We start from the raw sequence: 17,511 nt of genomic DNA, 5'->3' as shown, positions 1-17,511 counted from the left end.
AAATCTTTTTATTTGCTCCACATCCTCTATCTTCCCATCGATCTCTCTCCTCTCCTTCATCTCATCGTTCTGCTTCTCCTTTCGGTCCCACCACCGTTTCAGCTCTGTTGACCCTATTTCCTCATCCGTCCTTCCCTACTTTCTTTTCCTGAACCTCGTGCTCCCTCTCTCATTATATTCCCCTTCCCTTCACCCTGAGGCTTTCTCTCTGTCTCTCCACGTCTCTCTCTATTCTCCTGTGACCTGGTTCTGTCTGCTTGACTGGATCTGCTTTAAAGATACTATGGACATACACGCATACACAGACAGTTAAGCCCAGTGACAAAGCATGAGAGTGAAACATACAAAATGTAAAGGCTGTTATCAGGTAATGTCTGAAATTGCCTGAGGCAATCTATTGTGTGTAATTTAGTAATAAGTGATAACTGGAGAGAGTTATTATATATTGTTTGTTTGGGTAAAAATCCAGTTTTGTGAATACTGAGGTGATGTTAGGTGTATTTTTACAATGAATGCCCTTTAGATAAGTATAGTATGAAATGCTGTGCTTCTTGGTGATTTTGGCAACTAGAAGCATTATGCTACTGAGGTGTGTCTGGGTGACATTTCCATAGTAATGTTTATTTATTATTTAAAAGTGTCCAGTCTGGATGGAGAGATGATGATTTTATGGCAGGGCAGATGCATTTATCTTCAATCATCGAAAACGTCAGGCCTCAGAAATCATCTTTTAAAACCGATAGTTATGTGCAGACGGTGGTCCTTTTCCCCTTTAAAACATTATCTGTGTTTGTGTGCATGTGTAGGGTAACTCAGGTCTTGGGTTCAGTATCGCAGGAGGGACTGATAACCCTCATATCGGAGAAGACCCCTCCATCTTCATCACCAAGATTATACCTGGAGGGGCAGCTGCCCAGAATGGACGACTCAGGTACTCTCTCTCTCTCTCTCTCTCTCTCTCTCTCTCTCTCTCTCTCTCTCTCTCTCTCACTCACACACACACACACACACACCCTTAAGTCATTGTCGTTCTAGCCTGAACCAGAACCGAAGAATTAAATAGTTTAACCTTGTTGGGACCAGCTTGTTGCCACCAGATAGCAGGCAAATGCAAGTACAGCTTTACTGATCTGTGCTGCCTGTAACATGAGTTGTAAATATGAGCTAAATCTGCCAGTGCAATTATTATTATGACATTATTAATGTTGCAGTCCGGAAAGCCATGTTTAAAATACAACAGAAATGTTTGTGTCACAGTGATCAACCTGGTGGCACATTACATAAAGCAAAGCAACCGTCAACTAATCACATGCAACCCAACAAACTCAGTCGACCTATGTTCTGTATGTAGCTGAGGTGCCCCCAAGCAAGGCACTTTTACCAGCGGCTGTGAACTCCTCACACACTGAGACCAGATATATGTGATTAAACCAGGACTTTATAAAGTGTAGGAGGAAGAATATCAACTTAATTTTTCCCTTAATTCAACATCCAAGAGGAAAGAAGAGAAATCCTGCTTCCTTTCCTTCCCGACAAGACTTCTAGTTTCAGCGTGGAAGACTACCATTTGCAATCAGGAGACGATGTGTATCATTTGTCTTCACCATAAACTCCTTGTGTGACTTTGCTGTGCAGGGTGAATGACTGTATAGTCCGGGTAAATGAGACAGACGTGAGGGACGTGACCCACAGCGGGGCTGTGGAGGCGCTGAAGGAGGCAGGAGGTCTGGTCCGACTATGCATACGACGCAGGAGGAGCCTCACTGAGAGAGTCTTGGATATCAAGCTGGTCAAAGGGCCCAAAGGTGAGACAAAAATGTAAAGGTACGGAGAATATCCAGCAGATTGGATTTGAGGTGATGTTGTTTGAGTTGTCACCATGCTTCTACTTACTGCCTGCATGATAAAGAATAAAGAAAATAAAAATGTCTTACATGATGAACATCCCCTGGAAACCCAGAAGTTACATAGAAAAGTACGACGTGTTGATGTTTTCCCTCAGGTTTGGGATTCAGTATAGCAGGAGGAGTTGGAAACCAGCATGTCCCGGGCGACAACAGCATATACGTGACTAAGGTCATCGAGGGAGGGGCCGCACACAAAGATGGACGGCTACAGATAGGGGACAAACTTATGGCTGTAAGCAGCAACTTTTTTTATCACCTGTTGTTACCCTCTGTGTTGTCTTTTCTTATTATCATGTCAATGTTTTCGACTCTAGTATGTAGATTGTAGTCGTCATCCAAGCAAAGTTTCACACATCGGCACAATTTACTTTCTAACCCAAGAAAGAAATAAACATGAAATGCAATACAGAAGAAGTTTGCCTGAACACTTTTCAGATTATAATATTAATTCAGATTGATAAGCCCCATATTGGTAATGAACATCCCCCATAGCACCACATTCTCTTTGCTTTTATTGGATTTATATCATGAATATACCTTAGTAATAACAAACACAAAATGGTTTTCCCTTAATAAAACCAGAAATGTTCCACAGTAACATTACACAGTGTAGGATGACTAGTTAATGAATTAAGCAAAAACAAGTCCTCCATTGCCCCTAGTTTATCAGACCCCTACATATTAGTGTTGTATTCTCAGACTAAATTAGGTGTAATAGAGAAGGACAGTGGACAAGAGTGTGACTGTATCAGATCAGACTCTACTGCTCTACATCAGAGCCTGTTAAAGGCAGGTTAGCAAAGCTGCAGATCTATTCAGCATAAAAATAAAGACAACATAATTAAAGAGTATGCTCCATTAAGTTATAATGCATCCACGTGCATCTATGGATGTAGCCAGTAAAACGGCATGATAGCATCCCCACTGCATGTTTGTGCTGCAGTCTGCGATGGACGTCATGTTGTCTGTGTTGAGGCTTGTCAGTAGCCTGTGCGTGGTACTACAGTGTGTGTCTTCCTGTGTCTCCAGGTGAACGCCGCCTGTTTGGAGGAGGTGACCCACGAGGATGCAGTGGCTGCCCTGAAGACCACTCCTGACGTTGTTTACCTCCGCGTGGCCAAACACACCTCCCTTTTTATCAATGACAACTTCCCTCCGCCCGACGTCACTAATTGTGAGTCTACAGACATCATGAGACTTAATTAATAATTCACGGATGTGTTTCATAACATATGTTTGAGGGATGCGGCATCAACCACACTCTTTTATTCAGACATAACTGTGATGAACGTGGCACAATTGGTTGCAGCCAAGAGAGATTTTAGGGGAGAGAGTTCTGCTTCGGGTGGGGTTTAAAAGAACACATCTATTAGTTGTTTTTGCAGAGACTCAGAGACTTACAAAAACTGCACAGCAAACTTGAATGTACCACCGTCATTAGAAGCAACCAATCAAGGCATTGGTTCAGGAGTGCTGATGGAAAAGACATGGATGAAGAGCAAATTTCCCTAACTGTGAAATCCTTGTCACAGTAGCATTTATGACTCTCGTGAGGTAGTTAATTCCATAGATTTCCATTTTAGGGCTGAATACCACAGGGGACTGTTATGTTTGTCGTCATGGTATCGAGCCATGAAGATTGATGGATTTCATTAGTGGTTATAAACATGACGGTTCTGAGGTTGAATTGAAGATGCATCTTAAACATGTGAAAAAATAAATAAAACAACAATCCTTTAAATGACCCCGATCATAATGTGCTCATACAGTGTGCATTACCAGATACTCCCAACCACTACTACCAACATTATATGTTATGTTATAAATATATACTGATGACCTCACCCAGACAGCTTTAAATGTGTTATATAACAGTCTGATAATCAGACTGGGTAAATTTGATCCAGTGGATTAGAGCCAGTTGTCACCTCCCCAAATCAGCATATTATCAAACAACATGTTGTTTATCACCGCTCTGAATTCAACACATTACCAACGTGCATGTACACACCACTGTCTCTCAACGTATCTGTTATTAAGAGCCGTTCTAACAGAACATGAATGTTTACAAAATAATGTTGTATGTGTGACAGCATAGTGAAATAAGAAAAACAATGTTAATGTGTTCCTCCAGCGTACTCCCCACATCAGGACAACCATATAAGTCCCTACATGAGCGGCAGCCAGTCTGTGAGCCCCGCCCCTTTGACCACGCCCAGATACTCACCGCTGCCCAGGGCCATGACAGGAGACGACGACTTCAACAGGTGAGTCCTCACACACAAACACCTGGGCCTTTATGGGACAAACAAAAGATATTTCTTTGAAAACTTTCCAGGCTGATTATGTTAGTATATCACGTAATTATTAGTTTTAACAAATCATGTCCATCAACAGTGATGAAGTTCTATCACATTTTGCAGCTTCTCATAAACTTCACCATCTCAACATGAATGTAAATCTAGCTGTTGAGTGTTTACAGGATCCTTCATCTTCTTCTTTGTCCTGTCCTTTATTACTTGTCTAATGTCCCCCTCTGAGGTCAAAGAGTCAAACCAGATTGGGAGAAAGAGTCCCTAGAGAGCCCAAAATACACTGAGTGACCTCTGCTGCTGCTGTGTGTGTGTGTGTGTGTGTGTGTGTGTGTGTGTGTGTGTGTGTGTGTGTGTGTGTGTGTGTGTGTGTGTGTGTGTGTGTGTTTAGCAGTAAAAGGCAGATGGCATTGCAAATTGTGTCTGGCGTGTAAACTCGGGTCACATAAGCACAGACACGCACATAGAAACATGCAGATTCACTCTCAGTGCTGCTCTACTGTCTTTAATCCATTTTAATGGACGGATTACAGCCTATCACAGCCCAACTCGTCACTCAACCGGCGTCACCCTGGTTACCAGAATATGACTCATTTCGTCATAACCCTCTTGGCCAATCAGTGCGCTTTGATTATGATAAATCTGATAAGCCTCAGCCCGGCTGGAGAATGGTCATTTTGATGTCTGCCACTCTTCTTTCTCTGCCTGCGTCCGTGTCTGTCTCTTTCATCTCTTTTCGCTCTCTCAATAGTTTCTCATGCAAATAGAGGATTGTGGGTTTTTAAGTGAACGTTTGGTTTCTCTAGAAGCAGGACATTTGAGGTGAAAGGTGTCATCATTAACTTGTGTTGTAGAGCGAACCAATTCAGCATTTCCGCTTTTGATATCGATTACCTTAACTTTGGGCACCTGTCAAAAACTGAATATCATTTTCCCAAATATAACATCTATAATCTGCACCACACTGCATGGAACTCATGGGGCATTTCTATGTCAGGTGACATGAGTCCAGGGATTGCTGTAGCATTAAAAAACTGTGTCGCCCACCCACCGTATTGAATGTAACTGACAGTTTAAACACAGTATATTTATGATGTGGATCTGTCAGGTCTGGATCCTGATCCCATGTTTTCATTTTTTATTTATAAGTAACCTGATAACTCACTAAAGCTTTTCAACTCTTCAATTTTTTGAATTGTGTCTGCACTTATCATAATAGTTCTATCCACAATCACAAGTAAGGATAACTTGATGGTCATCCTGTGATTTCCTCATAATAAGATGGACCTTGTTTACTCCAACTGTCAAAAAACATTGAAGTTAATTCACTAAAGAATCAAACCTTTTATAGGTATAACCTGAATCAGAAGTGTGATTTTAAGAATAACTAACTGCAGTACTGGAACAAAACACAGATAGTGCAATACTGACATCTGCTGGTAATTGTGGTGAACAATCCTAACATTAAATGCCCTCTCCTCCCACTGAGTTGTACCATTTATCACTAAGCAATAGGCTTATATCAGAAATATTATACATTCAGAAACCATTAAAATACATATACATACATATTGCATTTCCATTTGTAGTTCTGTTGTAAGTACATGTTAAATGATATATTCCCTCATCAGATCTGCCTCTTATTATTCACTTCTTCTTGTCACTGCTTCTGAGGCTGTGCTTAGACATGTTTTACAACTTAACATTAGCTTTAATTGGATTGTATAGGATGTAATCACATTGTTAGGTGCTGTTTGTAAACACAGTATTCAAACGTCACCCCTCCTGATTGTTTCATAGTGTTTTAACACAAAAATAGACACCTCCTCACTAACCTCTGAGAAGGTGCCAGATTTGAATGAATGCAGCCCAGGCCTGGGAATGAGACCGGGCTGCACGCCCTGCTTATTGGCTGGGGGTTACACCCCCACATGGGGTCCAAATGCTCTTTGCTGACACCCAGAAGTTTCCTGAACACAGTAAAATAACAAGATAAGTGAAAATGCAGGCCAGAGGCAGGGCCACAGACACCACCTCACACTTCAAGGGGGTCATACGTGATGATGGAGAAGCATTATATTATCAGTCTATACATTATGTTTTAGAAAATTGTTGCATACGATACCTTTAAGCAGATACCTATCAAAGTTGTAACTGATTGATGAAAATCATGCATCAAGATGCCTGTTAAACTAATAACATCATCTTTAACATAGCATCATCTTTTACCTAAAAAAAGTGTGTGTGTTTAATTTGTTTCTTCCAGGGAACCCAGGCGGGTGGTGCTCCAGCGGGGGTCCACAGGTCTCGGTTTCAACATTGTTGGAGGGGAGGATGGAGAGGGAATCTTCATCTCCTTCATTCTCGCTGGAGGTCCGGCTGATCTCTGTGGAGAGCTACGGAAGGGAGACCGCATCCTTTCGGTATGGATGGCTAGGACTCATGAAAACACAATACACACACACACACACACACATTTATAACACAAGCACTTTCACCATTAAATAAATTGTGGCTTTCATTTTTATTGAGACAGGATTCAAATAGGATTTATCCTTCAGACTAGAGTCAGTGATAATCCCCCTAGAATGACTGTGGCTGTTTAATGATGACACGGAATGATTTTATGCTTAAACAAGCCTTCATAAAGCACCCACATACTACACATGCACCGGTCACCTGTGAGTTATTGACCCACCAATAAACACCATCGTGTTCTTAATGGTGTTCTCATCTCACTACACATATATTATTATTGATCAAAGCGAGGCATGAGCTCTAAACCTGTGTGTTTGTGTGAAAGGTGAACGGTGTGGACCTGTCCAGTGCAACGCATGAGCAGGCAGCTGCAGCTCTGAAGAATGCAGGACAGACGGTTACCATTGTAGCGCAGTACAGACCAGAGGGTGAGTCCTGCAGATAAACTGCCCACTGTCAACCATCTCATGTGCAGATTAATGCAGAAGCAAATCTGTGTGACATCTCACCTTCCTGGAGTGATGAACAGGTGGACTTCAGGAGCCTATGGCAGTGATGACATACGATCATACACAATGTGTTTTTATTTATATAAGATTAGTGCAACATACGACACACACACACACACACACACACACACACACACACAGACAGACAGACAGACAGACAGACACACACACACACACACACACACACACACACACACACACACACACACACACAGACAGACAGACAGAGACACACACACACACTGAGAGACAGAATGATCTTTCCCAACAAGCACTATCCTGGATATGTGTCTACTGGGAGTGACTGAGAAGGCTGTAACCTAGGAAACCAGGTTATAGCTGCTGATTGGCCCAGCTAATGGGATGCTGTCATGACAGGGGGACCTGAGTATATATCACATAGACGAACACACACACACACACACACACACACACACACAAGCAGTTACACAGCATCAGGTCCCCTGGTCCCTTTCTGGTATCAGCCATGTTTTATTCAGTCAGAGAGGTGTTCCACAGAGGTGTTGTTAAAAGCAAAACCAGAGTCTAACACACAGATCCTTGAAAACACCTGAGAGGAAATTATTTTTAACTCTTTTATTCTGTTAATTGCAATTCTGGGTAGCATTTGAAAACATTTTGAAGCCCTGCACACATCCTGCATATTACTGCATGCATGGATTATTTACCTTAACAGGCCAGGCGAGTGGACTAGTGGGCGAGTGGACCCACTAGTATACAGATATTATTTCAGGACAGGGCTTTGTGAGCGCCACGAGAGGAGGAAAGGGGGCCGGACTACTAATGGGGCAAGCATCTATTAGCAAAAGGTTGAATACGGCCTCAAGGTGCTGAGACACTGATTTAAAGATGAGTGGCTAACACTGATGAGACTGTTTGCATACGACTTTTGTTGTTTGGAGAGCATGCAACTAATAAACTGAGTCAACAGTTTGAAGTCGGAGGATCAGAAATGGCAGCTGAAAATTCACTAGTGGTTAATTTGAGGAGGGAAGTGTCTGCTGGGGAGCGCTTAAGGGAAAAGAATACCACAGAGATATGATGCGGAGTAATTAGAGTTGAGGTCAATGCATGTGGAACCCCAGATATGGATGCAAATATTGTTAGCCCAATTTATATGAAAATTAATTAATATGTGGGAGGCAATGTCAGAACATAATGAAATTACCCAGCAGCTATATGTACAGTGTAATCCATACATCATGCTGAAAAGAGTCATGTGTGGATTATAAATTCTAAAAGGCTGAACAAGCATGATATATGGAAAGTGTGATTAAATAAATATCCTTCAAGAAGGTTATTTCCTTCATGTGAAAATATAGGTTACATTGATATGGCAGAAAAGAAAAAATACCAGGCTCAAGGTGCATAGATCAGACAAGCAGGCAAATTCATCATCCATCCATCCATTTTCTACCGCTTATCCAGTATTCAGGGTCGCGGGGGGGCTGGAGCCGATCCCAGCTGTCATTGGGCGAAGGCAGGGTACACCCTGGACAGGACGCCAGTCTATCACAGGGCCAACATGTAGAGACAGACAACCATTCACGCTCACATTCACACCTACGGGCAATTTAGAGTCACCAATTTACCTATCCCCATCCTGCATGTCTTTGGACTGTGGGAGGAAGCCGGAGAACCCGGAGAGAACCCACGCTTACACGGGGAGAACATGCAAACTCCACACAGAAGGAACCCGGGCCGACCCGGGGATCGAACCCGGGACCCTCTTGCTGTGAGGCGAGAGTGCTACCCACTACACCACCGTGGAGCCCGCAAATCCATCATAATTAAGCTTTTTTTGTTCTGCTCCAGTAAAATATACTTAACATGTTCATGAAAGTTATTTGCTATTCTAAACCATACTGTTACTGCTTTGTTCTTTATTGTTATGGAAAGAGAAACTGCATAAATTTCCTTCTGCATTCAATTTCATGTACTTCAGATGTCATTTTGTAAAAAGCAACACTTTCTTTTTGAACCAGCAGAACGTGTTAAGATGGTTAACTGCTCCTTTTGCAGTTGATCATTGGGGAAATGACCCTGGTGTTTGTGAGTTATTAAAAAGCCTTTAAAAGTTGTGATTCACTTTGATCTTAGGTCTAAATGTGACCACAGTCATAGAGCACCAGCATGCAGAAAGTGATGAGCTAGATGGACGTGGTAGACAATGGTTGTACCCGATAACATCTGTGCATTACGTTTGCTGGAGTCACAAGTGTGAAGTCAGATCAGCACCATGGACAGCTCCGTAAGATCTCAAAAGGAATACGTCACCAGAAATGTTATGAGGATCACAAATGATGTAGAGGCCTTGAAGGTGTCCAACTGAAATCACATTTAGTCGTCCCTTTTTCCAGTCAACATGTTTCATTGATGTGGTATTGATTAATTATTAAGAGAAAGAACTGGACATTTCAGAAATGCTTCTTCTTGTCTTAGCAGGCTGCATTGGCATGTCTGAGTTTGATTAAGAGTTAACAAACTTCCACTGTAGTATATTTCATGGGTAGATGACGTAGTTATTTTGAACCGTAAGGACCCCACCAGCATGTAATCAGACTTTATTTCCTGTTGAATGTGCTGCAGCTAAACGTGAGTTAGCTTTCTAGCCTGCAAACTGACATTAGAGATTCACTTTTTCCAGTGAATGTTTGTTTTATGCTTATTCAGCAAATGAAAGTACAGGACAAAACATGGGAAACATGGGTAAAAGTTGGATAAACAAACGACTTTAGCATGGAAACAAAGTTCTCCTTACGTAGACAGAGAACTAATGCTATTCTGACAAATTAATGCAAAACTCTGGGGGCGCCATCGCCCCTTAGAAATTTCTCCCTTTTAGTTTGGGATTCTTGTGTAAAACGAGAAGACAAGGCAACTGATTAACAGAACAATTATGTATGCTGTAATAGGCAAAAAGAAAATGCTGCTTAAGTTCAACTTACCAACATGTTTCCATGGTCTGTTGTTTTGGCCTGGTCCAGTTGTGTGTTGGCACAGTTTGGTGTTATATTGGGAATCTTACCATGACAGCAGGCGTAGTTAACAGTGGTGGTCCAGCTGGCCTCACTAAGACCTAACTGTGCTGTAGCCTGGTTTTAAAGTTCAGCGTTCTCCATGCAGTCAAGGAAATATAGGTGTTCTTCAGCATTTCATGATTTTGCTCACATGCTAACAATGGAAAAGTTAAGTGTGTATGTGTGTTTGTGAGTGAGTGAGTGAGTGAGTGAGTGAGTGAGTGAGTGTGTTTGTCTGTCTGTCTGTGTCGTGACTCTTATTAGTGACTGTTGAATGAACTCTATATCAAACCTTCTGTGCACGCTGGGCTTTGGTCAGCACTGTGTTGTGTGAGTGTGTGTGTGTGTGTGTGTGTGTGTGTGTGTGTGTGTGTGTGTGTGTGTGTGTGTGTGTGTGTGTGTGTGTGTGTGTGTGGCGTGTGTGTGTGTGTGTGTGTGTGTGTCCATCTGAGGTCCATGTTTGTCCTGTTCCCGTGGTGCTAGCATGTGGTGAGCAGCAGTGCACCCTCTGTTTCACACACACACTTCCTGCCAATGAGAGAGGAGATCATAATGACCTCCACCAGGAGAGGAAAAGTGTCTCTCTCACTGTGGGCAGGTCTCCTCCTGTTATTAATATTAAATTTGGTGCCCGGTGTACCCACAGCTCTGCGTGTGCTTGTGTAGGTGTGTGTGTGTGTGTGTGTGTGTGCTAGCTTGGGCAGAGACACCATTGATTTAAGCTGATGCAGCAGATATAGATCTGTGTTTATTTGAAGTGCAGCAGATGGTGAGTGTTTATCTTAGAAAAGTCTTGGTGAAGTATTTGGACTGCCGGTGTGCCCCATCACGTTTCAGGCTATTTTAAGCCAATTTTTGTCAGTCTGGCTCCATATTGTGTTTTTGACTTGTAATCAATGTAGCAAAACAAGAGATTTTGTCCTTCTATAAACCTGGAGCCTACCTTACCCACAATGTAACTGAATGTTATGCTGCCAGTGGCTAATGTAGCATTGAGCAGCTAGCCTCAAGTAGAGATCAGGAGCGGGCTACAGAGGTCTTGAGCTCACTTCTTTCTAACTCCACACACTCAGATTTATTTCATTTACAAACTAGCAGTCTTCAGCCAGATCTGACACTGAATCAAGTGACCACTGAGGCAATTAATCAGATTTCTGCCTGGAGCTCCAAATAATTCATACATTATTTCTCCACTGTAAACAGACTCTGACATATAAAAAGGTGGAATTCCTTTTTAAAAGGGAAATGTATTTGAGTTGTGCTGCCACACGGTCTAATTAGAAGATAATGGCTGAGTGAATTTCCTTTCGTTTATCAACATCATTGAGCCAGCTGCTTGACATTCCAATTGTGTTTTACACTATATGGCAATAAATTGAACCTTGAACCTTCAATTGAACCTTGAAATACACACTTACCTGAGTTCAATGTGGTGGAGAAGAAAATGTCAGTTACATAACAATATCTTTGTGTATTGAGTTGTCACTTTAAAACAACAAAACTTTTCTACAACATTAACATATATAAAAAGTAGACATTAAAATAGTGTAATTATTAAAACCACTTTAAATCCCTCACCCAACAGTGAATCCTACATAAATACCATTCAGGTAGCCTTGTAGCTTAAGTGGCCTGGCTTCAACTCCCAGTTCAATGCGGCTGATGAGAAAAATCTCTGCATGTTAATGAACAAAAAACCCCCAAAATGTTGCAGTATTGACTTAAACACCATGATCTCCTCCCATGCTATACGTTTCCTGATGTGGGACTGGTAAAGCCTGCAGGTTGACAGCAGTATGAGTCACTGGGATTACACACAACTGTCACAGACACACACTGTCACACGTACTGTACACACACACACACACACACACACACAGAGGCGGTGTCTGTCAGCGGTAATACTGAGGTGATGCAGAGAGGATTATTTTCTCTTCTGTTAGCCTGTGTGTTACACTCTGTCTCTCTGTGTGTGTGTGTGTGTGTGTGTGTGTGTGTGTGTGTGTGTGTGTGTGTGTGTGTGTGTGTGTGTGTGTGCCAGTTGTTAAGTAGAAGATTAACAGCAGCTCTATCTCTGAGCTTTCACACACAAAGTTGTGGGACTTTTATCTGCTAAATACATAGAGTAGGCTGCTTTATTTTCCTACGTCACTTCATCTCTCTGTTCTTCTTTTTTTTTTTTGCCCAGTTGCTTTCCCCTCCTTCGTCCCATTCCCTCCGTTCCACCTGTCTGTGCCTCCTCTCCTCCCCAGTGTTACTGTGGTAATGGTCTGATTCACCGCTCACACAGTGCAGTTAGGGATTGAAGGCGTCCCTCGTAGCAGGCAAGTGACTGATGTGAGATTTGCGGCACGCCGCTGCGTCACTGCTGAGCTTTTATTAGGAGCCGGAGATGTTACACGTTTTTCAGTCTCGACATTTAAACTTGAATTTAGTGCACTAACATGAGACATTTCTCTCTTTTTTTTTTCCCTTTTCTTTTTCCTCTCCTCTTGTCTCCGACGCAATCTGATCTAGTAATCAATACCAATATGGATTACTGTACAGTATTGTATCAATTATAGATGAGCCTACTCGAGCGAGGCTATTTTTAGAGCTAGAGCCTCATATCGATTCTGGTTCACTTTAGCAACAGACTATCAAGTGGAGGATTTTTTTTTCACTTAATTGGACATAAGAGGCACTCTAGATGTCTCAGGATTTTTGATGACTTGCAGGCTCATTTTAATTCATCTGTTTCTTGTAGTCTGACATATACATCCACTTAATTATTAAAAAAGTAAAACAAAAAAAAGAGGATAACCAAGGATTAAAGGTGCCTTGTTCTAACATAGTATTACTCACCACTGTCCTCTCTCACAAATCATCTGTAAAACCTATGTTTCAAGTATTTCAAATAATGCATTTGCATCATGCTTTCTTGCTACACTGCATATTGCTACACTTCTCTGCACGTTACCGCCACCATCAGTGGAATAGTGTGAAATCAGCCGGCGTCCACAGGTATCAAGTGCATGATATAAACACAATGGGTCCCCATCCAGGAATATGTTGCTCAATAGTCCTACCAGTGGTCAGGAAGTCCAGGGGGTACCTTTAAATGTAGCCTAAGCAATTCAAAGTAAATGTTAGAGTCAAGTGATAATTACATGAAATAGGACATGAAGGCCACACTTTTTCCTGCTGGAAAGTAAATGACGGGAACGAATGTGGGTTATCTACAGCATGTTTCTATAAATACGGCTCTGGTTCAATATTAGAAAGGGTGTTCTGAAAGGGAAATATTGGTGCAATGCACACAACCCATAAGATGAGAACTGCCTGTCTCCAGTGGTTTTCTGTTCCTGTACAATGCAGAAAGGGACTCTGCTAGCTGCCGAAGGAGGAACAATGCTTCTCTAGGGAGAGGAGAGGAGAGGAAAGGAGGAGAGGAGAGGAGAGGAAAGGAGGAGAGGAGAGGTGAATGAAGAAAGGGGGAATATGATCCCCAAAGCCATTAGTCTCTGTCATCACCCCTCCCCCACATCTTCCTCTTCTCCTTCTCTCTTCTCCCTTTTTTCTCTATCTCCATTATGTCTCATTTTCTGTCTGTCTGTCTGTGAGTCTGTCTGTCTGTCTGTCTCTCTCTCTCTCTCTCTCTCTCTCTCTCTCTCTCTCTCTCTCTCTCTCTCTCTGCCTTGCTCCTTAATCTGATAATGCTGCATTGAGGTGATGTGTGCTGACAGACAGTTAGATGCTGATCACATGAAACCTCATGCGTGGTGATTTGATGTTCGTTAATGTATCACTCTTGGGGAGTTTGATGTCCAGAGACCGAGGCAGTGATTGAAGTGTATGTATGTTTGATGGGACCGCGGAAGCTTATTGCATAACCTGCCGACTTTGACTTGATAGAAAAAAAAATTCAAGAACAAGTTTTCTTATAAGTGCAAACTTTGAAAAGAGAACCAGATTCAAGACAGAAACATTGACTCTCAAAAATGGATGGATGGAGAGATAATGACGGACAGATGGAGACACAGACAGATATTAATCAAGCAGTTACTTAATACTTATGTAGGCAAATGGAGATTTTCTTCTGTGTTTTTTGCTGTTTCCATATAAAAAGAATAGAAAAGCCATTCAAGGAATATGGATTGAGTTTTTAATTAAGCTTCCCAAAAATCAATATTCACAAAATGCTTGGTCAAACTTAGCTTACTTTGTGTATGTGCCCTGTGGACCAATTCCCTGAGCCAAAGTAGGGCAGGAGAGCCTGGCATCGACTCAGTCTCCTGCATGAGTGACCTGAGGAACAGTGTGTGTGTGAGTGTGTGTGTGTGTGTGTGTGTCTGTGTCTCCGCCCTATGGCAAGCTGCTGTCAAAGAGGGGGAGGAGCAAACGAACGCACCAGCGAACGAGAGCTAGAGAAAGAGATGAGTGTAGGAGAGAGAGAGAGAGAGAGAGAGAGAGAGAGAGAGAGTTAGCATCTGTTGTTTCCGTGGCAGCTGAGCAACACTGGACTGATTTTACACACACACACACACATTCTCTCTGTGCCACACACTACTGCATACCTACACACACACTTCTTTTCACACACACACACATACACATCTGTCTGCTCCGGATCTGGATCACATGCTGGATCCAATGTGGAGCTGGCGTTAGATCTCCTCCATCATCTCTCTTTCTCACTCACACAGACACACACACACACACTCACACACACACACACATCTGCTCCGCTCTCTCTTCCTGTTTTTTTTTTTTTCTCATCTCATTCACATCCTGGGACTCTAAGCAGCGAAACCCACTCTCACTTATCCAAAAACCGCCGCACCGGCATCACATCGCGGGGACGTTGTTGAGCCTGCCTGTCTGCCAGCAGCATGTGAGTACTTCTGAGCAGGAGTTGGGAGAGACAGACCTGAACTGGTTTTCTGTGTTCACGTCCTGCCTGGAGACACCCTGACATCAGTGTGTTGGTCCAGGGGAAGATGGTCACTCAAGGATCGGACTGAAAGAGACAGATGATCTGGTGACAGTGTTATGCCTCTGATGACCAGTGATGCAGCATTAACATGTTGACTCCTATGCTGCGTTTGGTCTAATGACTCGAGCAGCGTAAGAAATGATCGGCCATGTGGAAACACGGTTTGGTATCAACAGTATTTTTGTTCTCTTACTGTGGCACTTTTACTGTATTGTTGGATTAGTTGTTTTTTTTTTCATGACCAAGCCTGCAGCTCTGACTTCTCAACACTAGCACACTAGCTTTGGTCTGAAAGCAGAGGTTGATCTGCAGCCTTGGCAGCGCTGGCTTCCTCTTTCTCTTCAGGACTCAATAACACTAATGTCTTAAATGCAGAGCAATCTTTGTCCTGTAGATCTCAAAGAGGAACAACACAGCTTCTCAGTGATATCTTTAGTGTATCAGGTGTCATTTCGCTGCAGCACATCTAAGCTCGATCACAGTGTATAATCCGTTTCCTCTCTTCATTCTGTGTTGGTGTCTCTCTCTCTCTCTCTCTCTCTCTCTCTCTCTCTCTCTCTCTCTCTCTCTCTCTTTCTTCCTCTTAATCCCATAATGCTGCATTTAGGGTGATGTGTGTTGACAGAGACAGTTAGATGCTGCTGCTGATGATAGTACAGTATCTGTGTGTGTGTGTGTGTGTGTGTGTGTGTGTGTGTGTGTGTGTGTGTGTGTGTGTGTGTGTGTGTGTGTGTGTGTGATATTGTTGTGGTGTGTCCAGTGAGGCAAACAAAAATAGAAGTCTTATCCATAGATTTGTAAAGGATTAGAGCTGAGATTGAAAAAGCATGACTGAGGTCGTAAAAAATATCTAATGTTAATGAAAGAAATGACATTTCTAGCAAAAGGGCATTTTGCGCCTTAGATTGGAGGTTGTTTTGCTTATGTGAAGTGTTGTATTGTTGTTCTTTGCATGCTGTTTGCATATAATATAATATTGCATTGGATATAGCAAGTTAAATACTGGATTCATGCAGGTGGATCTCCTTGTCAGCAAACATCAAATCTATTTCTAAATCCAAATCCATCATCCAAGTTCTTTTTTCCCCGAGAACATCCAACGTGTTGTTTAAAACTGTAGCTCTAGAGAAAAAGGATGACAGTATTTCAGTGTTTTCAGTGTGCTACTTTGAGCCATTTTAGTGCAGTTTAATTGTTTGAGTCTGTTAGTGTCAGTGTGTCAGATTAATGAGTGCTTTGGGGGAAATGAGAGCTGAGATCTGGATGTTTTGTTGGCTGGTTTTTGACAGTGTTCAGAAGCTGAGCATCTATGCAGAGAGATAAACAAGGAAATGAAAACAGAAATAGGGAGAAAAACAGGAAAAGTCAGGAGATGCTGCTGTTTCCAGATCTGCGTGTTTTTCTGCCTGTGTGTGTGTGTGTGTGTGTGTGTGTGTGTGTGTGTGTGTGTGTGTGTGTGTGTGTGTGTGTGTGTGTGTGTGCATGCCCGTGTGTAGTGTATCTCGAGTTTGATTGAATTACTCAGGGTTAATTAGATTCTGTAGTCCACAGTAATGGTTCACACACACACACACACACACACACACACACACACACCCACACAGGGACATCCTGCAGAAGGGCTTTTGCAGGCTTATTGCCAGCAGCGTTGTCATCCGTGTGTTAGTTCAAAGGTTTCTGGGAAGCTGTGTGGTGTTAAGGAGACTAGAGGACAGTCAGTGAGGATTGAATACGTACTTATCTGCTGTTTGTTCAGCCACTCCGAATCAAAAAGATCACAATTCACTGACATTTTGAGACATAATCTGCCCAGTTAAAGTATTGATGTTTCACTTTTTTTCTGCTGGAAGAAGAGTAACATCCTAAAAACCATGAATTCACATTAGAGAATACATTATGTCATTTGTTTTTCCACTTTGTGCATTTCCATAAATAATGTACATTTATAATTAAAGAGGCAAAATGACATTTTTATGTCCACTAGGGGGAAAAAATGGTTCAGAATGAAAGCATTTTTGAGGATACTAAAGCTCAGGGCTGCTTTGCTGAGTGTGTGATGAAATGATTGCACTTTGCATTGATTGGCCAACTGGTTGCTCTCTCGCAATTGACTACTTGTCATTCAAGTGAGATGGGGAAACAGCTGTTCCCGGCAATTCGAATTGAGAGTGCTGTTTGAAAATTAATTGTTGTAATTTGTTTAAAACAACAGCAGGATGCTCTTGTCAAATGTGAAATTGCACCGTTATGGGTTGCAGTATCCGTGTTGCTGTGCTTCTATTTGTTTTG

The 17,511-nt window shown here is 42.3% G+C and overlaps 1 protein-coding gene across 6 annotated transcripts in view; it reads left to right on the top strand.

The window, feature by feature from the left end:
• LOC311014239 (discs large homolog 1-like protein) overlaps nucleotides 1-17,511 on the top strand; it is a 91,821-nt gene that overhangs the window by 55,690 nt on the left and 18,620 nt on the right. For all 6 annotated transcript variants that reach the window (XM_084010710.1, XM_084010711.1, XM_084010712.1 and 3 more), the window contains 7 exons: nucleotides 807-931; nucleotides 1,636-1,805; nucleotides 2,003-2,139; nucleotides 2,937-3,081; nucleotides 4,042-4,174; nucleotides 6,486-6,642; nucleotides 7,023-7,125. In XM_084010710.1, coding sequence (XP_083866836.1) covers nucleotides 807-931; nucleotides 1,636-1,805; nucleotides 2,003-2,139; nucleotides 2,937-3,081; nucleotides 4,042-4,174; nucleotides 6,486-6,642; nucleotides 7,023-7,125 — 970 coding nt within the window. The remainder of the gene's footprint in view (nucleotides 1-806; nucleotides 932-1,635; nucleotides 1,806-2,002; nucleotides 2,140-2,936; nucleotides 3,082-4,041; nucleotides 4,175-6,485; nucleotides 6,643-7,022; nucleotides 7,126-17,511) is intronic.

This window comes from Eutrigla gurnardus (genome assembly GCF_963514095.1).
Source record: "Eutrigla gurnardus genome assembly, chromosome: 6".
NCBI lineage: Eukaryota > Metazoa > Chordata > Actinopteri > Perciformes > Triglidae > Eutrigla > Eutrigla gurnardus.
The sequence above is the reverse complement of the archived record's forward strand: the minus strand, read 5'-3'. Positions and strand labels throughout refer to the sequence as shown.